The sequence below is a fragment of the Schistocerca americana genome, chromosome X, assembly GCF_021461395.2.
Source record: "Schistocerca americana isolate TAMUIC-IGC-003095 chromosome X, iqSchAmer2.1, whole genome shotgun sequence".
NCBI classification, from domain to species: domain Eukaryota; kingdom Metazoa; phylum Arthropoda; class Insecta; order Orthoptera; family Acrididae; genus Schistocerca; species Schistocerca americana.
Window position 1 is genome coordinate 474,676,452 of NC_060130.1, and position 27,926 is coordinate 474,704,377.

The window sequence follows — 27,926 nt, forward strand, 5'->3', positions numbered from 1 at the left end:
ATTCTGAACTAATACTAACGTAATAAATGACAATGATAAAATTAAATTTCACAACTGTAAGAATGTCATTTTATTCGTAAATTATAAGAATTTCTCTCATCATTCACTTTGTGAGAAATTTGCTATTCTTTTCACCTTAGCTACTGCTGCAGCAGTGAGAAAATGTTCCCGGTATCGAAAGCCTGACTAGCTCTTAGTTATCGTGCTCGTCTGCTGAAGCGAGTTCAATTGTAGTATAGGGCCGAGTATCTCTGGAAAAGTGGTATATAAAAGGCAGTTGTTTTTCGTCTACTTCAATGCAACTAAAAGAACCAGAATGGAATTTAGTAACAGAATCTTAAGGAAAATCTCTGAGTTGGTACTGCAGGCTTAATATAGACTGACCAGGAAACTCTTGATAATCAACAGGTGAATGATGGAATGCGCCAAACTTCTTTAATTATTAATACAATGTTACTGTCGTTATTTGTCGCTGATGTACACTATTTTTTGAATCGTGACTTGGAAAGATGGAAGCAATGGATGTTCACCACACGCAATATTCTCCTTTAGCTTTGCTGCTCACTTAATTTCAGAATAAACGGAGAACACCTAGTCAGAAAAGCTAATAAAATGTAGTCGGTACTCAAGGTAGGAATCTAAAATCATTTCTGGTGATTTATCACTGTGTCTACAAAGTAATTCAAGTCGGGGCATGGTACTCAACTATAGAATGAGTAAATACGCTTAAACTAACAGAAAGTCACGAATGCATGGTCATGATTAGCCTAGAATAGTTTTCTGTTGTTTCGTCTGTCGGCTCTGTTGAATTAATTGAAATAGCCAGGTAACGTTTTATTACACTGGGATTCTGTTGCATTTGTAACGAAGTATGAAACGTTTAAAATACTAAGTACTTGTTGCTTTGGGTAAAAATCCCAGAGTTATCGACCAATAGATTCTCGTGTGAGCTATGATACTGTCAAAGATGAGTCAGATTACTGTGTGAGCAATCATAGTTTAGTACTTTGGGAATACGAAGCTACTTTGGAAAATTTTATCTACTACCCTATAGAAAACAACTGGTGAAGGAGGAATTCTTCCCGATTAGTTTACTTTTCGTAGTTGAAAAGTGATTTCTCTTATCAAGGTAGCGAGCTGCTATGGCTTCAGTGGCTTAAACGGTCTAGGAACTGAGGAGAGTAGGCATTAGGAGTGATTTAAAACGGAATGAACATATAAAGTTGATCGTCGGTAAAGCAGATCCCAGACTGAGATTCACTGGAAGAATCCTAAGGAAATGCAACCCGAAAACAAAGGAAGTAGGTCACAGTACACTTGTTCGCCCACTGCTTGAATATTGCTCACCAGTGTGGGATCCGTACCAGATAGGGTTGATAGAGGAGATAGAGGAGATCCAACGGAGAGCAGCGCGCTTCGTTGCAGGATCATTTAGTAATCGCGAAAGCGTTACGGAGATGACAGATAAACTCCAGTGGAAGACACTGTAGGAGAGACCCTCAATAGCTCGGTACGGGCTTTTGTTGAAGTTTCGAGAACATACCTTCACCGAGGAGTCAACCAGTATATTGCTCCCTCCTACGTATATCTCGCGAAGAGACCATGAGGATAAAATTTAGAGAGCGTAGAGGCCACACAAAGGCGTACCGATAACCTTTCCTTCCACGAACAATACGAGACTGGAATAGAAGGGAGAACCGATAGAGGTACTCAAGGTACCCTCCGCCACACACCGTCAGGTGGCTTGCGGAGTACGGATGTAGATGTAGACGTAGATGTAAGCAAGCATGGTGCATCCATTTACTTATCTCCAGAATGGTAAGATGCTGCTTTAGTTGTCTATCCTCTATTTGATGTGAAGGTCTCTCGTGACGTGAAGAAAACTAAGCTAGTATTCACAGCGAGGTAATTGCTTGAGCTTACTTAGTTTATAAGAAACACGCTGTGTGGTACGGAGTAGACGAGATATATAAAGTGTATGATGGTGAGGTAGTCTGTGACCCTTATTTATCGCTTCTAAATTGATGTAACTGTCTGCTACGAAGAAATTAATCGTCTCACAGAGAGTAAGCAAAGGACCTATTGCCGTGGTTAAGGGTATAGCGATCTTTGAACACTTTTTTTCAAGTAAACTAAAATGTAATGCTAATTCTGATGGTATAGTTTTATTCCCTACACTTCTAACTTTCAGAAATCACCGCTGCACCAGGTGGGAGGACCCCTTGCAGCCGGAACATCGGTCATCGGCAGGAATTCCCCAAACTCTACTACTGGACTCGTAACAAAATAATTTCTAACAAGTCATTTTCAGTATACTTTCTGTCAGGATATATAGAATACAGGAAACAAATAAAGTTCTAAAAAAATGGTGACATGCTGAAACAAATGTCATTTTCTTTGCCCACAAACTCGAGGCAAATGCGTGCATCGAATATAGACTTTGAAGACATCGCAAAATGGATATGTACGCTGTTAGATAATTTAATTTTGAACTTCGGCATCAAATTGCGATCAAAATCATGTGTACTGTACTCAAGTTATGTCTCCCGTCAATTTGAAAGATATAGTTTCGATAAAAACACGTTTATAGATTAGAATTCCAGTTTTTGTAGTTATGTTGAACATTCCTCTACTCAGAGATCCCTAAACAATGCAGCAGTCCTTCCGGATCCAAAGGGAGGTCCTTCTGTATTTTCTGTCTGGCCATGGTGGTCCTGCGGGCCTTTATGGCAGCTTGTGTCATCCATCGCTCTGCTCTAAAAAAAAATGGCTCTGAGCACTATGGGACTCAACTGCTGTGGTCATTAGTCCCCTAGAACTTAGAACTACTTAAACCTACTAACCTAAGGACATCACACACATCCATGCCCGAGGCAGGATTCGAACCTGCGACCGTAGCAGTCGTACGGTTCCGGACTGCGCGCCTAGAACCGCGAGACCACCGCGGCCGGCCGCTCTGCTCTCAAATGGGTTCAAATGGCTCTGAGAATTATAGGACTTAACATCTGTGGTCATCAGTGTCCTAGAACTTAGAACTACTTAAACCTAAGGACATCACACACATCCACGCCCAAGGCAGGATTCGAACCTGCGACCGTAGCAGTCACGGAGTTGCAGTCTTAAGCGCCTGGAACCGCACGGCCGCACCGGCCGCCGCTCTGCTCTCTCGATACGCTTTTTCTTCCACTTCTGTGCAGAAGTTGTAACAGATTGGTCCAATCTCAAGTTGAAGCACGTTCATAATTTCCATAACGCCTATTAGGCCGTCGTTGAAATTACATTTCGACTATTGTTGTCCCGCTGTAAATGGTTCTCGGGGACACTTTCCCACAAATAGCTTCCTAACTCGATAACGGAGTTTCTGGCAAATTTAGATTCAACACTAGAATAAAGTAGACGTCCCAGAGAACATTTTCAGCCGGAAAAAGAAAAAAACAATCTGTTTTCTGAAATTTTCAAAGAACTAAACCTGAATTTGATCGTCTTGTGTGTGGGATATAAAGGTGTTGATGCTGTTCACACGCCACTGAGCAACTCCTTCAATGGCAGAAATTATGTATGAGCTAGAATCTGGTTGACAACGAGCGCTGTTGAAGAATCTTGGTAGTTTGACTTAATGAATCAACAGTATTTGGACAGTCTCCACACATTTCAACACCAAACTTCGGTATCAAATTCCTGTCAAAATCATATGTACTGTGCTCAAGTTATGTCTCCCGCCAATTTGAAAACTACAGTTTCGAGAAAAAGACGTTTAAAGTTTTGAATTCCAGTTTTTGTAGTTATGTTGAACATTCCTCTAGTCAGCGATCCCTAAACCATGCAGCAGTTCTTCCCGATCCAAAGGGAGGTCCTCCTGTATCTTCTGTACCGTCGCATTCATATCCCCAAATGTCACCGTGGGTCGCTGTGTGTAAACGCCACTCCAGGTTAGTGTTTTAAATTTCTTTCTGTTTAAGGATTGGTTGTGTTTGATCCCTTCATTAGAATGATTAGCTATTGAATTAATTACACGTAACATAGCGGTTTATTCTAACAATTAGTCCTCGATAATTATCATGTGAATATTCTGACAACACAGAGACCAAAAATAAAATAATGACAGCAACGACTAGGAGGGCCGTCCATTTAATTGTTCCCTCGTCTTAATTTATGGTGCTTCGGTTGGCTCATCCACATTTGCTTCTACTTGTCATATTTCAGGTACCTGTCAGTTTGTCATGTGTTTCCACTACATCCTCGAAGCGCATATTTCATTACTGGATTGCTAGGCTGCTCAAGAAACACGTCGACTAGTGAAAAAATATCCCTTGCTTCTGCAAGAATGATTGCTACTTGGCAACATTGTAGAATATGTCTGGGAACCCTGCGATAGTCGAGTTACTTTCTGGAGTGACAGAATTATACTGATAAATTTATTTGATATTTCCCTGGTATTTCAATCAAATATTCTGAAAGAATTTCACTTATGGAAAATCATGTAATTATCAAATGCATGTTTTTGGAGCAGAAAGGTCATTCCACGCAAAAATTATAACTCATTTTGTCCTTTTTATTGCGAATTATCTGTCTTAAACATCACTACAACATTGAGGGAGCAGACGATGCTGCAGTTTCTCGCTACGTCTGTGGAAATGTTTTTGCTCTGCAAACCCACGGCTGTGATGGATCTAGGTTAAAATCTCACAGGATAACAGATTTTTATGTCTTAACTGATAGACCTACAACTGTTGGACTTGTTCTATGTGGCGCATAATTCATGTCAAAGTGACCGATGAAGAAAGAAAACTATTTTATGACGTGAGTTCTTGAATAGCACACACCCCATACAAGACACAAATGTTCGAGCTTGCTCCACTTCTGTCACCCCTCTTTAAATCCAATGAGAAAAAATGTCACAAATGTTAAACTTTCTTCCATTTAACCCTCCATTTTCTAGTCTATAAGCAACGGTACTCGTAATCTTCAAATATCCAACGTTCAAGATGGAACTACAAGAACGATACGAGAAACCCAAATAAAACATGAGGATTGATAAATACGTTTATAGCACCCTGCGTACCAACACACCGTACAAAATCACTGCAAACGTATGAACAAACCTCTTTTTTCCGGGTAACTTTGGCCATTATGATAGATTACGTACTCAGTACTGCTGGTGTCATACGCTGAATGAGCAATGGTTACAACGTTGTTGTTACTGAATGATGTACACTCAGTTTATCGAAAATATTTCACACTGAAAACCAAACTAAAATATTAAATAATTTAAGCTTGCGAATTTGAGTGCAGGAACAACTGCTGTAGATCATAAGCTCAAGGGGCGAGGCGTCGCTATCAGCTGTGATGATGCCAGCTGGCGTCAGGAGGCAGTAGGTCTTTGTAGCAGAACTTGTTCTCATCAGGATCCAACAGATTCATACTGTTAACATGCAGACGTGGTGTGGTTTACTACATCCCGGAAGATTCAAGCTCAATAACTCACCTTTTCTTTTGCGCTGATCGACTCTTACCATCAACAGATAGCGCAGCAAATTAGCTCAAGTGGATGGTTGGTTGTCTGGTGATTTCGCGGAGGGGACCAAACGGCGATGTCATCGGTCCCATCGGATTAGGGAAGGACGGGAAGGAAGTCGGCCTTGCCCTTTCAAAGGAACCATCCCGGCATTTGCCTAAAGCCATTTTTGGAAATCACAGAAAACCTAAATCAGGATGGCAGGATGCGGGTTGGAATCGTCGTCCTCCCGAATGTGTGTCTAGTGTGCTAACCATCGCGCCACCTCGCTGGGCGAAGTGGAGGATAACACTACCCTTGGAAACCACACTGTCGGCAGGTTGTGTGGATGGCCATTACGTGCTTTTATTTCAGTGATTACAAAAAGAAGTAGAACGTATGAATTAGGTAGCCGAGGCAGTTGGTTGATGGCGATTCAGTCGAAAAAGGAAATGGATGTATTGAACAGTGTGTAATCTATTCCAGGGAATCAGTGAGTCAGAGTTATCATCTAGTGTGGCGCACTTGCGTTACAACAAAATCGTGACGAAGCCAAATTTGGTGTTCTGTTGGATGGATGGTAGGTTTGTTTGCTTAGGACTGTGTTCCGACTTCAGGCAACTGTTTTTAATATAGCAGAGGCAGATCGTAATGACCTCTGGTAAGATCTAAACTCACATTACACGTGAAGGTAAACATACATCTGTATGTGTGCTGTCTGTTCTGCCAGATACAGTATGTCGAACAGAACAGACGCGATTGTGTGATACAGGGGCTGTTGATTATTTTACTTAAGGGAAACCAACGACATCAACCGCATTATGTCTTGGAAATAAATCCAAAGACAAGAGGTGAAAACTTTGAAAACCTTTGCCTGATCGGGAGCCGAACGCGGACCTCGCGCTTCACGCGAAAGATCGCTTTGAAGCCGCGGCTACGCTGGCACGCTGCGCATCTGACCCAAATTCCGAGCCGGCCGAAGTGGCCGTGCGGTTAAAGGCGCTGCAGTCTGGAACCGCAAGACCGCTACGGTCGCAGGTTCGAATCCTGCCTCGGGCATGGATGTGTGTGATGTCCTTAGGTTAGTTAGGTTTAACTAGTTCTAAGTTCTAGGGGACTAATGACCTCAGCAGTTGAGTCCCATGGTGCTCAGAGCCATTTGAACCAAATTCCGAGCCTGTCGTAGCGTCCATTTTCATTCTCCTCCTACTGGCTGCTAATCCATTCCCACAGTAGTCTGAGGTAGTGTGCATCCACACAGAAATAATTGTAAGAGTCGTCGCGTCCATAGATACAGGGTGTTTCAAAAATGACCGGTATATTTGAAACGGCAATAAAAACTAAACGAGCAGCGATAGAAATACACCGTTTGTTGCAATATGCTTGGGACAACAGTACATTTTCAGGCAGACAAACTTTCGAAATTACAGTAGTTACAATTTTCAACAACAGATGGCGCTGCAGTCTGGGAAACTCTCTAGTACGATATTTTCCACATATCCAACATGCGTAGCAATAATATGGCGTAGTCTCTGAATGAAATTACCCGAAACCTTTGACAACGTGTCTGGCGGAATGGCTTCACATGCAGATGAGATGTACTGCTTCAGCTGTTCAATTGTTTCTGGATTCTGGCGGTACACCTGGTCTTTCAAGTGTCCCCACAGAAAGAAGTCACAGGGGTTCATGTCTGTCGAATAGGGAGGCCAATCCACGCCGCCTCCTGTGTGTTTCAGATAGCCCAAAGCAATCAGACGATCATTGAAATATTCATTCAGGGAATTAAAGACGTCGGCCGTGCGATGTGGCCGGGCACCATCTTGCATAAACCACGAGGTGTTCGCAGTGTCGTCTAAGGCAGTTTGTACCGCCACAAATTCACGAAGAATGTCCAGATAGCGTGATGCAGTAATCGTTTTGGATCTGAAAAATGGGCCAATGATTCCTTTGGAAGAAATGGCGGCCCAGACCAGTACTTTTTGAGGATGCAGGGACGATGGGACTGCAACATGGGGCTTTTCGGTTCCCCATATGCGCCAGTTCTGTTTATTGACGAAGCCGTCCAGGTAAAAATAAGCTTCGTCAGTAAACCAAATGCTGCCCACATGCATATCGCCGTCATCAATCCTGTGCACTATATCGTTAGCGAATGTCTCTCGTGCAGCAATGGTAGCAGCGCTGAGGGGTTGCTGCGTTTGAATTTTGTATGGATAGGGGTGTAAACTATGGCGCATGAGACGATACGTGGACGTTGGCGTCATTTGGATCGCAGCTGCAACACGGCGAACGGAAACCCGAGGCCGCTGTTGGATCACCTGCTGCACTATCTGCGCGTTGCCCTCTGTGGTTGCCGTACGCGGTCGCCCTACCTTTCCAGCACGTTCATCTGTCACATTCCCAGTCCGTTGAAATTTTTCAAACAGATCCTTTATTGTATCGCTTTTCGGTCCTTTGGTTACATTAAACCTCCGTTGAAAACTTCGTCTTGTTGCAACAACACTGTGTTCTAGGCGGTGGAATTCCAACACCAGAAAAATCCTCTGTTCTAAGGAATAAACCATGTTGTCTACAGCACACTTGCACGTTGTGAACAGCACACGCTTACAGCAGAAAGACGACGTACAGAATGGCGCACCCACAGACTGCGTTGTCTTCTATATCTTTCACATCACTTGCAGCGCCATCTGTTGTTGAAAATTGTAACTACTGTAATTTCGAAAGTTTGTCCGCCTGAAAATGTACTGTTGTCCCAAGCATATTGCAACAAACGGTGTAATTCTATCACTGCTAGTTTAGTTTTTATTGCCGTTTCAAATATACCGGTCATTTTTGAAACACCCTGTATGAAGATACACTATGCGATCAAACGTATCCGCGCGCCGTTGGGTTGTCGTCCTAGAGAGGGGTCGGTCCGCATGCAATTGGCTGACGTCTTCTTCACAGCCCTCTCTGCTCTAACTTTCCTGAGCGGCATGTCAGTGCTTGATTTTGGGAGTCTAAGTATTCTTGAAACATTTATTATTTACAGAAATTTTGTTTTACTAAAGGATTATGGAATAATTTATAGTAATAGGGGTTCCAGGTGCAATTTTGATATAAAATTGACATGCAAATTAATTAAATTGATCAATTAATTACCCCATGCATCTGACACACCACTCCTACCCCCAGGTAACGTCTTGTGTTTTCCACCATGCCCTCCACCACGCCTTACCCTCCGCCTCTCTCTCACCCACCTAACCTTTTTGCTGGAATTTTGAATTTTGGTGGGAAATTTACAAAATGGTGGTAATTTAAAAACAGCGGTAATTTCCTGTCCCAGCAGTGTGCTGACATTCCACCCCACCCGAAAATTGGTGGGTAATTAAAAAATGTGGATGCTCTTTCTGGGACACGATCCCTGCCTAGTCCTTCTGGACAGAAAGCCCAAGTGTACCACCCCCAATACATGAAAACTGTTCAGACACAGGTGAGGGAGGTTAGGTTAGTGAATTTTGTTTATTTTAGTGGGAGTCTGGAGTAAAGATCGTTCCTAATTATGTAATTAATCATAAAGATCGATTCAAATTACGCAACAATATGCATAACATTACACAACGGGCGCCTAAAATCGCAATACAGCTCAAAAATTGACGATGCCACACAACTGGTGATATGCTGCTGTGAAAAAAATTCACTAAACCACTCTAAGCTAGTTGCAGACGTACTCAAACTCTACATAAGGTGATTCCTTCTCCTACAAACCGGTGGGAGAAAAGGCTGGAGTGGAAGGTACTACCTTTATTTTTGGCAGGAATTGTGTTCAACCGATGAGATGCTGATGTTGGACAGAGAGTAATTTAGTTAGTAAATGTATCTCCTGTAAGGATACAGCTGAGGATTGTGTGTGCCACTGTTTGACGTAAGACTTCGCTGCAAATGGTTCCCACTGCATTCCTTGATAATCACTCTGCAGCCCAGGATAATTACACATCAAAATTGTTGAGAAAAGAAACAGCAGTCAGAATCAACAGGCCATAATGCAACACAGATACTAGGGGTTTGGAAAAAATTGTCATCCCAAAAGACTGTACCAGGAGAGAGGGGCAGAAACTGCACATATGTTTTCATCGATGTGTGATCACAAACTAATCAACTTAGAGCCACTCTTTCCTCCCTCACCTCCATCTCCCCACGATAGGTAGGGGTACAGGTCTGCTCTATCTTGTTGCCGATGGGCCACACAGAGGTCCAAATGGTTGCAGTGATATACTATCTTCTGTTCTGCAGAACTCAGTCACAGATGGACGCTTTTTGCATTCTGTTAAACGTATTTCTCAGAAAGACGGGAACAACAACGCAATTCCAGAGAAATCTCCTGATCGCTTTCTCAAATGGACAGCTGCTACCTCTTCTGCACACTTCCAGCACCCACAGAGCAGGTGGACAGCCCTTTCCACTAGTGGAACACATGACTTGGTTGTCTACACTATTAGTCAGTGCTAACGAAGCCGACATACGTTATAGGTCGCAACACCACCGACCCACTGAACAAAGCAAAATAAGTGACAGCTACACTTGTTTGCCTAAAACGCAGTTGAAATGCACTGTCCCCCACACCACCCCCGCAAGCGCCAGCCGTTTTGCGATGGAGAACACTTGTATTTAACCTCAATACACGTCTCATAAGCGAGCATCTATTAAAAAAGAAAACACAATCATGAAGATAATATACGTCTTGTTTCCCCGAAAATATATTCAGTCCACATTCTTTTAGTTTTATGAGCAAAATTGGTATAGTTTGAGAATATTTATCATGTTCAAATGAAGAAAAAACTGCAGCGCTGCCAATTACAGGTGACCAAACTGCAGAGGTCAGTGCTATACATTATTGTTGTCAAGACTGCATGTTAAAAAATATGTGTTACCACAAGTCCTGCGTTATTTCAAACTTCATAACATGTAACTAGAAAGTAGACACCACACCTAGAAATGATAGTGTTTTCCCTGACATGTGAGTAGATTAGTAAAATCTTTTTTACCGTATCTCTCTCTTATAATACACAGAAAAACAAAGACTGTCTTCGTGTTGACATCGATAATATACATGTATTGCTCCATTGGAGCAGGTGTCCGGTGATGAAAGTTGCATGCACAGTCCTGGGCAAATTTTTGTCACCTGTACTGGAGGAAGACCATACCCCACAGACTATCAATCACTAGAGAGGGTTCATGTGTTGTTCTTTCATAAGCAGTTTAATACAGTGTTTTTCAGCTGTAACACATCCAGACAGTGTATCACTACAGCTTTGTACACCATCATACAATTTGTTTTTCTACCATGACTTTGAGGTATGTGTCAGATGCTGAACTGACTTTGACACGTTTTGATCCATTGGGTCTCACGGAAAGTAAACTATGTAAGTAAACGGAAAGTAAACTATGCTGCTCTCACGATACGCAGTATGGTGGAAATAAAAACAGAGGTGACGTTTCTCATTGATAAAAATGTTGAAGACATCACATCATATGGAAACTGAAAGAGTTTGTGGCATTGTGGAGTGTTTCCAAACAGCTATCCAAAGGCGATGATCTATACAATTAATCTCATCTTCCACAAGATGAGGTAGTAGATGTCCATTTTGAAGAGCATTGCTTCCCCTACTTGCAGTCATGTACGTGATTGCTGTTCTCATGTCGATCATCACTGGAAGGTGCTATTCACAACAAACATAGCATAGTAGATACAAAAAGACCTCCTGTTATCTTATTGGTAAAAAAATATGCGTATTAAAGCACAGCATATGGTGATAGGATGAGTCTGCATCATTGAGCACTGCAGTCAAACAGCTGTCTTAGGTGATGATCTCCATATTTAATCCTACTTTCCTCAGTGACAAGTAGCAGATGCCCGGTGTTCCGATAAGGTTCACTCAGTCTCAAACAAGGTGTGTAAGTCAATTGGTATGTGGTAATCAACAATACAGCAGTGGACGGATGAGTGGAAAAGACACCATCAACATGGAAAGATGTACTCTAATAAGCACTGAAGACGATAGTACTTTTAGCAATTTTAGTGGTTGTTCCATAATTTCCACGCCTGCCAATGACCCAGCAGAATGCTTCTCAGTATCTGTGTTGTCGATAAACCAGCCGTCCGTTACTTTGCAAGTACCATATACTAGATTGCGACTTCAGTACGTCCATTCGGTCATATACACCAAAGTATATTAGACAGCGTCATATACTAAGACAGTTAGGTTATCCACATATTTCTAGCAAATCAATCACAGTGCAGATTTTACAGTAACGGCTGACAATCTTACCCTGTGGAATGGCAGGAGAAGACTCAATATGTTTATCAGACTTTAACCATTCCCTAGAGTGTTCTGCAGGAGAGTGGACTGATGCCACATATATCAGCCTTAATAAGCACGAAATTGCTGCATAATCCTGCACATGAGTAAAACTACCTAACATTAGATCAAGACTTCTGTGTGCAAGAGGAGTGCTAACAGGGCCGTGGTGATGCTACTGTAAGCAGCAATAGGACTGTTACATTTCCTTTGGCTATTGATTGTGGTGTTTATTACCTCACAAGAAATTGCTGCTTCTTCATGTGCATTTTCGTGCAGCAGGGCATGGGTGGTAACTCATTGTATCAACTATCTAAAATATTCATGTCGTTTTTCCCTCGCTGTTTCCTAGTAAGGCATATCCTCATCCATCAAAACTGCTACTACTAAAAATAAACATGACTTATGCGGGAAGTATGATTGTCGGTACATACGTTTCGACCTTAAAAAGACATTTAAATCCATCAACTTTCTAAGAGACAAAACAGCAGTCTCCTGACTTTATTCTAGTTGGCTTATAATCATATCGTGCGGCAGATGTACACCGATGACGCCTTCATAGTGAAGAACAGCTCTTTCACTTCCTTGGACACCTGAACAGCGTAAGAGGAAGTAGTTTTGTCATTTAAAATACTGTCTCCATAGTTATTGGGGTAGGAAACTTTCAGGGGGGTTGAATATCAGGTGTTGAACATATATATCAGGCATTAGAATGTTAAGAGCGTTGCATTGCACATGACTAATATTTTGGAAAAAATATAACTTTAACGATACAGCATTTTTAGGTGCAAAACTGTGTAGCAATAGGAGTGTGTGTTTATGGTCTATGATAATTTCTCTGTGCAGTCCCTTCTTGGTACTGACTCCAGACGTTGGAATAATATTCCAGAATTGATGGCACAGGTGATTTATATAAAATGTTTCACACTCTATCCATCTGGATCTTCTTCATTTATTAACTACATGTTTCTTCTTAACCGTTAATTATATCACCACAACAGTCTCACGTCTACTATGCACTGATAAGCGATGCTAACCTCCTCAACAGGCACACATCTAGAGGGATCTTGTAGCTGTGGGTATGACTGGTGTGGAACAGCGGTTATGGACACAGCTTGCTCTGTTCCTTCATGAGATGTGGAATGTCGGGGGTATAGTACCCTCCTAGTTCTGGTCAGTTGCAGATTAAATTGGCGACTGTGTTACAGGGTGGACTGGTCAAGGAAAATGTGGGGCGATCTCTCATTCTCTGAATTTATCGTACAAATGCGAGAATACTCTGTGACTCCCATTCACACAGGCTAAGATGGTCAGCCGTAATCGTAAATTTTGGGCTATGTTTGATGTGCTAGAAAGATGTAGATAACCTAACTGTGTTGGTATAGCATGCAGTCTGGTATACTTTGGTGTATATGACCAGATGGACATACTGCACAGCCATCTATCAGCATTTGCAATCTAGTATATGGTACTTGTAAAGTAGTCGAGGGGTGGCTTAGCAGTGACACAAAAATTGGGAAGCTTTATTCTGTGATACTGATAGGTGTTGAAATTTCACAACAACTGGTAAAATTGTCAAAAGTGATCATGCAATAAACCGTGGTGCTTATTACAGTATATCATCCATATGGATGGTGTCTTTTCCATCCCATGCGTCCACTGGTATACTGTTGATTACCACATATCGATTGACTGACACACGTTGTTTGAGATGGAGCAACTAATATCGGAACACTGAACATCGGCTACTTGTCACTGTCGAGAGTGGTATTGAATGTAGAGGTCATCACCTTCAGACTGTTGTTTGGATGCGTTCCTCAATGCTGCAGAATCGTCCTATTTCTATATGCTGCATTGCCCTCCACATTTTTTTCACCAATAAGATAACAGTATCTCTTTTCATTTAGACTGCTGCACGATTGTTGTGGACACCACCTTTCTGCGTTGGTCAACACCAGGACAGTGATCATGTACATGACTGCAAATAAAGGAAACAATGCTCTTCAAAACAGAACAGTGAGACATCTGCTACGTTATCACTGTGGAAGATGAGAGTAACTGTAATGGTCATTACCTTCAGATAGCTGTTTGGAAAATCTCCACAATGCCTCAAACTCTCTCAGTTCTCATATGCTATGATGTCTTAAATATTTTTGTAAGTGAGAAACATCACCTCTTTGTTTTATTTCTATTACCCTGTGTGTTGTGGGAGCAGCATATTTTACACCACGTAATGTTCAGCTTTCTGTTAGAGCCAATTGATCGAAACGTGGTAATGTCAGCTCAGCAACTGACGCCAGCCTCGAAGTCATGGTCTAAAAATAAAATGTATTGTGCTGTAGAACACTGTAGTCATACACTGCTTGGATGTGTTATAGCTGAAAGACAATGTGTTAAACAGCTTACGAATGTACAACACACGAATCTTCTCTTGTGATTGATAGTCTGTGTGATATGGTCTTACTCCAGTACATGTGCCAAAAGTTTACACAGGTCCTTGCAATCGACTTTGATCACTGGCTTCAGTGGAGCAATACATGTATATGTAATATGCTCGATGTCAACACACAGACAGAATTTACCTTTAGATATATTGTGCGAGAGAGACACGGCAAAATGTTATAGCAGATTCTATTACAAGGAGTGGTTTAACAGGTTAAAGTCTGGAATCAGATAGTTTGTAGTATTTTACCTACTCTGGATGTTACAAAATAACAACGAGGAGTGCTCTCAAATGTGCTAAATGACTGTATAGATGCTGATCTGTGTTGGTATTTCATATGTTTGAAAGTATGTAATGGAGTCATGCATGACAATTTGCATTTTGAACACACAGAATGCTGTCAAACTAAACAGATTTTGATTTAAAACCAAGAGAACTCGACTGTACGTAATCTTGTGAAGTCATAACTATTTCATTATTGTCACGATTGCGAGTTTAAAAATATGTGTTACTGCAAATCCCATGTTATTTCATACTTCATAACCACTAATTATAAAATAGAACCAATTGAATTATAGCGCGTTTTGGAACCTCGAAATGATAGTGTTTTTCCCGACATGTGAGTAGATTGCGTGAAGCAGGGTATTGTGTGATGATCAAATTGGTTACAAAACTATAATGTAAGAATCTGTGGCTATTTCGAATGATAGTCTGTTGGATTCAGACTACTTCTTCAAGTACAGGTGCCTGAAAATTCTATTAAATGTCATGCTCTCACGATTTGTATTTCTTTCTTTTTTTGCATTTCATGAACACCAGTAAGATATAGCATTGATAAAACGTGAATTGACATTGTGTACAAAACAGACATCCTCTTAAATTATAGCTTTTTGTTGTTGAACGTATACGATTGTGTTTCTTCCACTATCTAAGCAAATGTCATAAAAGGCTTTATTGTGCTATATTATGTCATGTGTCTGAATTTGTAATACACACGTCCATGACATTTTATTTATAGACAGTGATTTGACTGCAACCGACGCTGTGAAACAATCTAATTTTGTCTGTCAAAGTTAAAGAAATCACTTAAATAGATGTTTTTTCTTGAGAGTTTAAATTATCGCTCTTTTCTTTACTCCGATGACAGTTTCAGAATAATGAGGACCTTCTGCAGTAATCGGTAGTTATCGCAGCAAAATAGTGGAAGTTATTTTTTCGATTGTTTTTAACATTCTACATCGTTATTCTTCATGTCTAGATATTTGCAGCCCTCTACCGCTAGATGGCTCCGACTTGTAGCGTGTAACATGGCGGTGTGTAATGTTACTACATCGGTGCTTGAGAAATAGCGTACTGTAATCGAGTTTCGAATTTGAAGTATTCGTCCACAAGCAGAACTCCCTCTCCTTAATCATGACAATGCCGTACCGTACATGAGCGCTGCGACATCTGCAACAGTCAAATGCCTTGGGTTCATTGTGATGATCGTCCTCCACACTGTCCCAACTTGGAGCCTCCGATCTTCATCTGTTTCATCTGCTCCATCGAGGACTTCGGTTTGATAGTGAAGAAGCGGTGAAACTGAGGTGAGGTCGTGACTCCGTCAAACGTTCTACTGTTCTGCGGGCAAAAAACTGCTCTCTCGTTGGGAGAAATGTGTTCGTCGCCTAGGTAACTGCACTGAGAAATAAATACTTAGACTTGATGAATAAAGATGTAGAATGTTAATGATGTTTGTTTTATCTAACAAGCTTTAAGGGGACTGGTTCGCGAACGCAAGGGGAAATCTTGAATAATTTGTCTGTTTTCTAACTAGCGTAGCTCAAACAATGGTTGTAAGCCCATGTAACGCTTACCATCTTTTAACGGATCTTTCGGGAACATTTCGATGTACGAACCACAGCTTTTGGTGTCACACTGTTTTCTAATTGTATCTTCTTTTTGTTGCAAGTGAAATAAGACATTTTAATTATTTACGTACAACATAGACACACAATTCTCGCAATAAAAACAAAGTAGAAACTTTTTTTGGAATCTCTTACACTATTATCTTTAAAATAGATTTTCGAAAAGATGCTGCTGTACAACTTTTTTTTATTAACCATTATCAGATTTTTCAGTAAGTAATTCAAAGCGTTTCTTTAAAAAATCATTAATTTTCAAATTAAAGTTATAAGAACAGTCTACTTTTTAGTTAAGTATGATTTAAGACAGTGTAGAAAATTTCAGGCGTCTTTAATTGTCTTAAACCAATGTGTACCAGAACTTCAAAAAAGTGTAGTTCCAGGAAAATTCTAGATAAAGTTAAAACTTGTTTCTCTACCTACCCTGCATAGCACTAATTCACCTTAGGTCAATATTCATCCTTTTTCTGGGATCCTCTCTTTTATTTTTCAGACTTCTATCTCTTATTCTTGCTTCTTTGGTATCATCCAACACTGATTTCTCTACTTAGGAGAATATCCTGCAGCCAGTGGCAATTAAAGTTCCTTGTATGTTTAGTCCACTTGGCACTCCCACCAATTCCATAACCTTCTGTTTGGGTTTTGAGCCCTACAATGCAATTACTTCCCGAATAGTATTCTGTCACTGTGGTATTAGAGACTAAAAAAATCATCAAAACAATAAAGTGAGAACAGAATTCTGTTTTAACAGGGCTGCCTGCTGACATGTGGACGTCGTCATAAGTTCAGACACTTTTAACTTCCTCTAATTTTGGAACTTCCTTCAGCACAATTTCCTTGAAGTAAAACTTTTTCCTTGTCAGTAAACTACAGGTAATTTTTTAAAAACAAAAATTAAAAAAACAGTTCTTTGACACTTATTCACGTAATAGCCTCCTTGAGCGAAATATGTTAATGGCAACAATATTTAAAGTTGCTCTGTTTCATTACGCATGTCTTTATCTTCTTTTAATCATCAAATGATAGACGTTTAATTTCGTGATTGTTGGGTTAGAATTTACAACGGCGAGTCATGTTGTCTCGGGGCAATACCGTGCCCGATGCATGGTATTGCCCCGTGGTGAACGGTATTGCCCATCTGGTAATTTCTTTTGGTATTTTCGTGATCTATATATTTGGAAGTGTGTGCGTATGTGTGTCATCTTACAAGTTTTCTTTCTTTTTTTAATGGTGAGAAACAGAGCCAGAGTGTAGTGCATGTGACACAGCTGAAAACTATATTTGCCAACACTGCCATTAAAACAGGGGATAAATGTGTTCAGAGACAAGTTGACACCATAATCCAATAATTTTGTTTTACCAGTAAAAGGATTTTCTGTCTTTAGAAACTTTAATAATAAGTTGTAAAATTTATGTTTTTCAATTCAAAATAAATTCTGAATTTCGAATTTCTTAATTTGATTTATTTTTACAGAGTTTTTGTCATTTTATGTGCTATGCTGTATCATAAGATATATTGCGCGATATTACTCCACCCCTCGGGGTAATACCGTGCAACGTAACACTTTTGTAAAACAGCTGTAAGAACGTAAATCGATTTAATATAGCAAATATGCAGCCATAAACGTGTGTGGCATTGATTTCTTGCCCAAAAAATGGTGTTCAGCATTTCAATTGAGTTAGAAAAATACTAAATATTTGAAAAATGGCTTACGTGCAAGGTATTTCCTCGCTCTCCCCTACGTCTCAGCACGTTTGCTTAATAGTTATCGGCATAATATTACACGCAACTGAGGACGACTGGACAAGAAATAGCATAATGATCCACTTGACTATGGAAGTTTGGTTGTACTGTGAACTGCTATTATGTCCCGGTTATTCTGAAACCAACACCTCAACGCGTCTTCATAGAATAAGTGCTGCCGACCAAGTGGGTCAGATTTAAATATACCGCCCAGCGAGCACATAGCGCGAACGAAGATATTTCATATGATATACGTGGCACGTAAACATTAGTTCTTACTGCTGCATACAGTTTAACCAGCTGTTACTGCATTACTGTTGAAACTTTAAGGCTCGATATGCAGCCGCAAGAAAGGAGCCTAGGGAAAAAGAGTGAAAAAATTGTAAAGAACTGCAACGTGTGAGGGTATAGAACGCTCACAAGGCGTAGCCAGGAAATACGCTATCAGTAGTTTGTGAATTTTCTGACAATGCGAAAATCCTGTTGTCGGATAACAGAAATTAAACAAGGAAGTAGCCAGGGCATGGCCCATGGATGGAGGGAGAAAGAGTATCAGAAGAATGTAGAAGGACTTGGACTACAGAAGAAAAGTTACAGGTATCAGTGCGGGTTGTGAGAGGACGAAAGCACTGCGTAAGTGATTAATCAGTACTGGCTTTGGCAGGAAGCAGCCATGCGTCCGACGAAAAGGTAAAATATTGGATCACTTCATCTGTATTAATCAATCGTTGTTGGGTGAAAAATTTTGATGCGCTCTAATGCCGGACGGAATATATATATTAGAGAACTGAATATTACAGTTTTCGACTGCGGACTGTAGAGGGACATGTAGCAACAGAAAGACGTTTCCAGGGCTGGTGTGGCGTTAATTAGCAAGACGCAGACTTCATTTTGCTAAGTGAACAATGGTGTTATAGTAAATAAGGCAATTTTGTAGTTACATTTCTATTCTAGAATTCGCTTCTAAATTAAATGCGTCCTAAAACGTGAAGTAAGTATCAGCGTATGTGAACACAAAAGAATATGTAGTGACTGGTATGCAAAACCCTGCATATGTGAGAATGTGAAATATAACTGAGTCTGAAATTAATCAATAATCAGACACACCCGCTGGATCCATTTCTGAATCTTATGTACGCCACTGAATTAATAACGTTTTAATTTATTGGCCCTAGCAAAGAATATGGAAGTGAGAACTGACACAAAATTTATCATTTACAGGTAATGGTTATGATAAAAAAAACTCAAGATTTAAGTAACACTATGGTTTCTTATAGAAAATACATGAACAATAACGCAACAAAAAACAATTATATAGACGAGAGCTTTACAGAGGTTTACCTTACTATGAGTACTGCAAGCTAAAGCTCTGAGTTGGCAAAGTAACCGAAGAGCTGGAGTTGCATTAGATCTCGGATCTAATTCTTCGACCTGGGGGTAATGTAACTCGACCAAGGCGATCACAGCGACTGTTTGTGTGGAACCAAGACACAAGAAACCTTAAGATCTGAGGAAGTACTGATGAATATCAGCCAGTGACAGCTGTCTTGTAACTGAACTATAATACTCTCGCTTGTCCTAATGTGCCGGAGCTGTAAGCGATGCTTACCATTATCTTGAATGTACTGCGAACAGAGTGGAGAAACAGCGACTCCACTACATGAGTGCAACTGCTACTTAGCCTCCGTCACCTGTCCATGACTTCCACCCCGGAACTCCTACAACTTCCGTATCTCCTCACCCTCTGTGACCGACTACCTGCATGTCTCTGTTTTTCAGGCCTCCTCCCAGCAGCTTGCTCCTGTCTTCCTTCCAACAAAACTTGACCACAAATACTCTTAAGAGTTGCTACAGCCCTCCAATGGCGCCATTGTTTCTGTGACAATATTTCCGCTACGGTCGCAGGTTCGAATCCTGCCTTGGGCATGGATGTGTGTGATGTCATTAGGTTACTTAGGTTTAAGTAGTTCTAAGTTCTAGGGGACTGATGATCTCAGTTGTTAAGTCCCATAGTGCTCATAGCCATTTGAACCTTTTGACAATATTTCGCGACCAGAAACAGCGAAAACGCAAAAAATAAATTAATCGAATTTCCTCCTTTATTTCCTAAATAGCTACCTGCACAGTGTTACGTCTTCATGACGTCACTACTAAGACTCCAATCGTTGCTCATTTGGCCTCCAGGTAGCCTCACGTTAGAGGTCCGTTAACGAGCTTGCTACACGCCTAGTAGCCGAATCTACTCCAGCGTCCGTCTGTTAAGTAGATCGGTGATGTTTTGTTAAGTTATTAGGAAAGCCATGGAATGTTTATCTGCCCACGTAACAGACTCCTAGCGTCTACCACCCACTGACAGAGTTCTGTCTTCTGGGACGAAGGCGTTTATCTCCGTTGCCCGCAGGCCATCTTATTAATGATCAACGGCCAGTCTGCCTGATCTCTGTGCGGCAAAGCGACTTCGAACCCTGGCAACGAAGTTGGTGCCCAACCTGCTACTTCTTCTCCTTGTGTTTCTGCAAAGGCTGGTGCATCTACGGCCCACCGCTGCCGATTCCGTCGGGCCTCACAACGCGTCACCTGTCTCAAATTCACAGTACTCCTTGCTTGAAATATAAGCGCATAACGCAAATGAATTTAGGCAGACCCATGTTAGACTACTACAGGTTCAGAAGAGAAAGTGAAATCAACTCATACAATCACTGATTATGACTCCCCTTAAACTAATTCAACACCCTTCCATTTGTATCGTTAAAGATGATCGACAATAAAAAGACGCTGTCTGAAAGGCTTGTTGCGTTTCATTACTACTCGATAGCACCAAAAATTTGCGCAGGGTTTGGTCCTCTAAGGAATATAGTGAGACATAAACAAGCAAAATTTTACAAATCTTTTTACCCGGAGTGATCAACAAGGGAATCTACATGACCACCAATGCCATTGGCTTGTTACGCCACAGAGTAATACAGGTTCCAAGCTATAAAATTCTTAATGGAGTTCAAGCACCTTGACGTATGATAGCCTGGTTACGCCACGATTAGCGGCGGAGCAGGAATGACGGTGTTGCAAGACAGATAGGTAGCACAGACTGTAACTTTGCAGTAGCTGAGTGAGAGAGAGCACACGCAGCGGGAAAACAGAAAAGGACAGCGACTAAGCAAAATAACACGCGCGGCGTGATGCCGCAAGAAGCAGTAGACACACATAGGGAAAAAACTCATAGACCAATTTAACTGGTAGCAGAATAACGAGGCCACATGCGGTTTTCGCTGGTAAACTGCACGTCACAGAACTATGGAGAGCTCTTTAAATACCAGAGTCCCAGCTCCAATTAGAGGAGAACGGTTCAGGTCAATGGGAACGATGGAGTCCGTATCTACGACATTCTGTTCTGTGACCATATTGTTTTAGTAAGTCTTGTCTCAGATCAACCAGTGCAGTACCAGCCAGCCGTGGAGCACTGCAGAGCTGAACTCCCTGATGAACTTCATGCTGTGTCACACCAACCGCTACTGATGGGAGACCTGATGAACTACCAACAGCAGTTCAGGACCAGGTGCTGTACTCTCTGAGCGTAGGATGGAAGACAACGATCAGGGTTCCTGGCGGACCACCGTCCAGTACGCCTAAGCACATCCTGGTGTGGGGCCTACCAGGTCGGCAGTACTGGGTTCAAAGCCTGCCGCCTGCACCACACCGCGGATGGGGTGGTCCAGGGAAGAAGAGGCACAGAGTGGGATTGGGCCATCCACGCTGTACCAGGCAGGGCTAAGCATCCGTATCGACGCAAGAGGAACGACGTCTCGCAAGGACACAAGCACAAGGACTTGAGCAGCATCCGACACCGAGAGCCTGTCCGTGACCAGGGCAGGAGGCAACTTCACCCAACCAGTGCACTACCCTTTGTAAAAGTTGTCAAAATAAACGATTCACTGAATAATTATGTTTTCTTAGCTCCATGAGCGCTTCCAGACGATTCCTGACATCGCGCAGAGGCGTCATTCGCTCGGCCCCTCCGTAGGCTGAAAGGTGGATAAAACCAAATGTATCTCTCCTAACCGTATAGAACTTAAAAGGAAAACACGTTTATCCAAACGGAGACTATCCATTTTTAGCTGGCTCCAATGCTGAAGCCATTTACGTAGTCATTAGTAACATTAATAACAATGCGTATACAAATCGGCAGCTGGTCAAACATTGACACGTTTATCAAGTCTTGAGTTGTAAATATGTTATAAGTCAAAAGATACTCTACACTTATTGTAAAGTGGATCTCTAATTAGTCGTCCAAGTGAAGAGACCAATCATGTCTTGACTGAAAGTTTGTTCACAATTTACTCATCGTTTGAAATCTTCAAAATAAATTTATGATAATCTCTTGTATATGCTAACTATAAAATGAAACGAACATAAATAAGATAAAAATTTAAAGCGTCAAATAAAAATATGTAATCGGGTTGTAAAATGGAACACGTGTAACATCAAAGTAATGTTTTGTACAAATGGACATTGACTTCTTATGACTACCCATTTTTTCATGTGTGAGCTGTAAGTATTAGAACACGATAAAAGTACCAACATCAAACAAGAATGTTAAATCAACAGGTGAGGTCAACATGTAATCTGTGACAATGTGATGTGTCAAGATCCTTGTGCTGGCCATTTTAGAACCAACTGTATACACATTACAGTAGTTCATGTGGAACTTAGCACGTCATTATGACTTACTTTCGTTTCAATTTCCGATCATGATCGGGTTATCAGACGCTATTATAGAACCAGTTAACTGGTAATTAATTGTGCTGCACAATTATGTGGAGATCCTAAACGGTATTGACAGTGGTTGATAGCAGGCGTTTCGTCTGCCACAGTACGCAGTGTGCATTAGCAAGGCGCCTCTGAAACAGCCAGTAGAACGCGGAGCTATTCTGTTGTGTTGGAGCCTGGGATGTCGGCAGAGCGTTTATAGTGAAATTTCGTGGTCTGAACGCATGACGAACATTCCTGAAGTGAAACGGTGACGCCACGTCCCGTACTATCAGCTGGGCTACTGCTCGCGAGAAAAACTCTGTTAAAATAGAAGTAAATGAAGTAAAGGTGGTGTGGAGAGCTCTGTGACATCCGTTGTGTGAACGGTCAGCTAGAAGAAGTTTTGGGGTAGTATCGGCTCCCGCCAGCATCTCTCTGAAAAATTAAGGACGGGACAGACTGTGATTGGCTACGCACTATGCTATGTTAGAAGGCATGATTCAAAATTTTATGAGGTGGGATTGTACGGAGCGAACGTGAGGAGACACTTTGCCTGTGGGTGGCGTGCAGTAAGGACACTACGGCCGTCGGAGCCCGAGAGTAAGGACTTCAGCCGTTGGAGTCGTAGAAAAACGACACTTCGGCCAGCAGAGTTACCGAGTAAAGACGCGGGCTACGGGAGCCTACTTGGGCAGGTTCTGGAGCAGCCAGCTGTCCGTTCGAGATTACTTCTGTATCAGATATCTTGCAGCTTGTGTTGAGTGCAGGTGAGCTCCTCGCAGCTTAGGCAAAGTAATTTCACACAGGAGTTAGTTCACGCGAAATAGTGAGCCGTTTTTAACAGCGAGACCCGCTGTACTTGCAAGTGTAGTGGGCCACAAGCCAGTGAAGTTAAACCATTTTCACTTTTGTATTCATTTGTTAGATTCTGTTATCCGTTCAGTTCATCCGGTGGAAAGTGGCGGATGTCCTACCTCACTTTCTCTACCTCGCTAAACCAAAATAGTTTTACTCAGTGTATGCTACTTAAGTTTTTTCAGTCAATGTACTTATCACTATCCAAACTTGTCTTTGATTTAAAATAAACATTTCGTGATCCGTAGTACGGTCTATAACTCAAGTAAACAGTATCCTGATATCATTGTTTTTGAGATGTCATGTTACTGGTGGAAATAATTTGATTAATTTGATAAATAGAGAGAGAGAGAGAGAGAGAGAGAGAGAGAGAGATGTGGAATACTTCAATCAGTGAGCTGGCTATATAACAGTATGCGTCTAATTACATTGCACAGATTATAGGTCATTGTTGGAGGGTGTTTTTATGTGCCAACATAAATTTTGGGATCGAAATTTATAATAGGTACCCGCTATACCTCCTTTTAAACACCACGCTTCACCACAAATTGACGACCCTGTCAGGATTTAGAGCTTTACGATCTTCGAAGACGACGTCAGAATTTATTTTTAGTCGATTGTTCTTAGTGCTGGTGCATTTTTTTAACACGTGGAAATATTTTTTCAGCTTTAGTTGGTATGTGTTTGGGTCGGTGGTTTCCATGCCATTCCTGATTGAAATGTTCACGTCGTTGACTACACTGTTGATCATTTTGGATGGGTTACTGATATTTTATGTTCTGTTAGTGAAATGTGAGGACATTTTCTATGGATCACTGTCCGATTTTAATTATTGCGTGAATCAGAATGAAAGTTAACGAGAAATAAGTCGCTTTTGAAACGGGAAAGACCTGAGAATAGAGTCATTTTCGAAATGGATCAGGATTCGACTAGCAAGTTAAACATGAATGACGACGAAATTAATTTGTGACCTGAACGGTCAAGTAGTAGATGTGAGGTAACGAATAGATTTGATTCAGAGGGAGAAGAGCCGGTGAAGGAGATGGATGCAAGTATCGATAATGAAGCAGTAACTTCCAGGCATATAGATGCTATAGTTCAAATCATAAATTTTTCCGACGAAGACAGTGGTATATCAGCTTCTCCACAGCAAAAACACAGTTGTGGGCAAAGATAGTAACAGAAAAATACGGTTTTGCAGTTGTCGTTAGCTGGGGAGGAAAAGAGGAAGAAAGGAAATAGCAATGCTAAGCGTGAAAAAGAAAGGAATAAAGTTGATGAATCGATGATAGAAAATATTGCTAACCGTAAAAAAGAAAAGAAGAAATTAGAAGAATCGATGATGGAAAATATTAACAAGATCATGGGTGATATCGCCAAAATAAAGAAGATATCATCCGAGTCGAAAGTTGCAGCAAAGGGGGCGAAGAAAGAAGCAAGATGAGCTACAATAGAAGTAATGGATTCCTGAAATGAGGTACTTGTAGCAAAGAAACAGGTTAAAATAGCCAGGTGTGCCATGACACAAACGAAAGAGGTTTTAGCGACTCTCCATGAGCATGGAAAGAAGACCGTACATGAAACAGAGAAAAAATTTCGCGGAATTCAGAGGGGATAGAGTTGTTGGAACAGGAACATCTGACACAATTGAAGGGAGAGCGCATTAGTGCTCAGCACTCTGAGATTCTCAAAGATAGCAGATCAACACAGGAACGCGTCAAGAGTGCTGAAGTCCAATGCGAGAGATGTCAACACTAAGAGGAAGTACGAGCGAGACGGGTATACTTGGACGTGACGGAGCCAGCGCATATGGCAGACGCACCACCTTATAAGTCAGCTGATGTGAGCTCTGTGCAGAAGAGTGCGGTATCTGTAGTCACTAACAACACGGAAGCGGCGCCTGTGCATAAATACGTCTCACTAAGGGGATGTAATACTCATATTTATGTAGAGAACAGTGATGGGAAGAGTGACAGCACGTCGCAGAATGTGATTACTTATAGTGGAGAAGAAGTGTGTTTCTCAGAACATCGAGAACGAATAAATGCGAACGAAGACTTGGGTTTTGTAGGCCCATAATTTCCAGACAACCGAAAGGGGGAGAGCTCATTATACGTCAGACGCTTGGCCGGTAAAGTACACACTAGAATTTATCTGCGGGCATGTGGAAGATTCTGTCGCAGAAAAGATGCGCGCGATTGCAACAAATTTTAGTACGTACTAGGAATTCAGAAACGCTTTCCTCCCTAATTATTGGTCTAAAGAGACACGGGAAAGGATAAAGCAGGAGATAAATTTTTGTAGCGACTTGAAATCATCGGGTTTCAAGAGCGCTGAGAAATTATCTGAATCAATCATTAAGAAAAACCATTTTCTCGATGCACCCTGCAGTGCAACTGAATTGACACGTTTGTGTTATACGAAACTATCATTTCACTATCAGCAAGTAGTCGCTGACAGAAGTGGCGATAACAATGAAGCGCTTAAGAGTATTCTCAGAAAGCTTGATTTCGTGTGTGAAGCACATAATGCACGAGAAGGAAGTGGAGAAAATGAAGGAAATCATAGGGAACAGTCAACCAGTAATAACGACAGACGAAACAATACTCGGAAGGAGAATTCAGGAGGTCAAGGTTACGGCAGGCAACGTGGAGATGGTCCATTAGCTGATAGGCGGCAGACATGGAATAATTTTACGGGAAACAATAACCAACGACGTTTGGAGAGAAACTGGTGCAAATCGGATGTGAACCGAGAGCCGGTCAAGATTATTGAAGTACGACCTCCAAACCCAACGAAGGAACACCGCAATGCTAACTCGACACGTAATTGGCTACTTGCTACTGCGGATCCGATTCATAATTGATCCACAGCGCCATTCGGAAGGAGCCAAATAAATATCTTAGAGTACGATATAAAAAAATTAGTACTAAGATTTGTAGTCATTAAGTGTATACAGTTGTAAATATCAATCTTACGTAGGCAGTAAGGTTTGGTCGTCTTACTACGGATCCCATAGGTATTAAGAGGAGTCGTGTCACAGTTAGAGGTTATGGTACTTCTGTTGATGTTATCCCTGTATCCGGAAATACACAAATGAAATTTTCAAATGAGATAACTACTGTAATCGATACGTCATTATCGCGATTGAAATCACTGTACTGCTGTAAATATAGTCGTCAAAAAGAGCTTGTTGCAGTTTGGAAGAACTGTGTGTGGGTGAATTCAAAGTGTCGGCATTTACACTGTCAACCAGAACATTATGACCACCTACATAATAGCCGGTATGTCCACCTTTGGCACGGATAACAGCGATGACATATCGTGGCAAGGAAGCAATGAGGTCGTGGTAGATCACTGTAGGGAGTAGGCACCACATCTGCACACACACGTCACCTAAATCCCGTAAATTCCGAGGAGAGGGTCGATGAGCTCTGATGGCACGTTCCACTAGACCCATGAATACCCACGTGAATGTTCCCCAGAGCATAAGGGAGCCGCCACTTGCATGTCTGTGTCCCACGGTAGAGGTGTCAAGGAGCTGTTCCCCTGGAAGACGACGGATTCGCAACCTCCCAGCGACTGATGAAGAAGAGACCATGCAACATTCTGCTACTGCGCCGTCGTGCAAAGCCGAAGGTCGCGTGTCCATTTAATTCGTAGTTGCTGATGTCGTGGTGTTAACATTCATGCATGCATGGGTCGCCGGCTGAGGAGATATCGATAGGAGTGTTCGGTGCATTGTGCGTTCAGACACAGTTGTAATCTGCCCAGCATTGAAGTTTGACATTAGTTCCACCCCAGTTCGCCACCTGCCCTGTTTTAACAGTCTGTCCAGCCTACGACGTCCGACATTTGTAATGAAGGGTGGCTGCTGATTCTACGTGACCCGTGCGGGTTTCTGACTAGCAGTCATTCCTCGCCAGGTGACACTCCTATCGCTTGGACAGGCTTATATCGACAGTACGTCAGTAGTCACAATGGTCTGGCTCATCAGCCTATTTCGCCAGAGTAAGGCACATACATGGGTGTAGCGTTGGATCATACCAGTTTGCGTTTTGAGTCTCTTTCGTTGGAGTCTGATAGTGATCACGCCACAAGTAAGTCTGACATATTGTTTTCGAGTGAGTCTGGACCACACTGTGTCGGTGGTGGACCCCGTTTTCGTTGGAGTGGAATCGACGACATAGTGCGGCATTCGATGAGAGTCTTCGCTGGCGTAGCCCCGACGTTGTAGTACAATCGAGTGGCAGTCGATTAGAGTCTCCATTGGCGTAACACCGACATCATAATACGATTACATGGCGTGTTCTCTTTGGTGTAGACCCCACGTCATCGGACTTGGGAGAGGCGCTCGATTTGTTATTGTGTAAGAAGGCTCACGTACTGTCATGCTGAAAAATAT

The 27,926-nt window shown here is 41.7% G+C and overlaps 1 protein-coding gene across 1 annotated transcript in view; it reads left to right on the forward strand.

Annotated features, from left to right (window-relative positions):
- Positions 1 to 24,965, forward strand: part of LOC124556080 (proline-rich protein 2-like) — a 51,409-nt gene extending 26,444 nt beyond the window's left edge. The window contains exon 3 of the mRNA XM_047130107.1: positions 24,723 to 24,965. Within this exon, the coding sequence (XP_046986063.1) occupies positions 24,723 to 24,965 (243 nt within the window). The remainder of the gene's footprint in view (positions 1 to 24,722) is intronic.
- Positions 24,966 to 27,926: the final 2,961 nt, after the last annotated feature.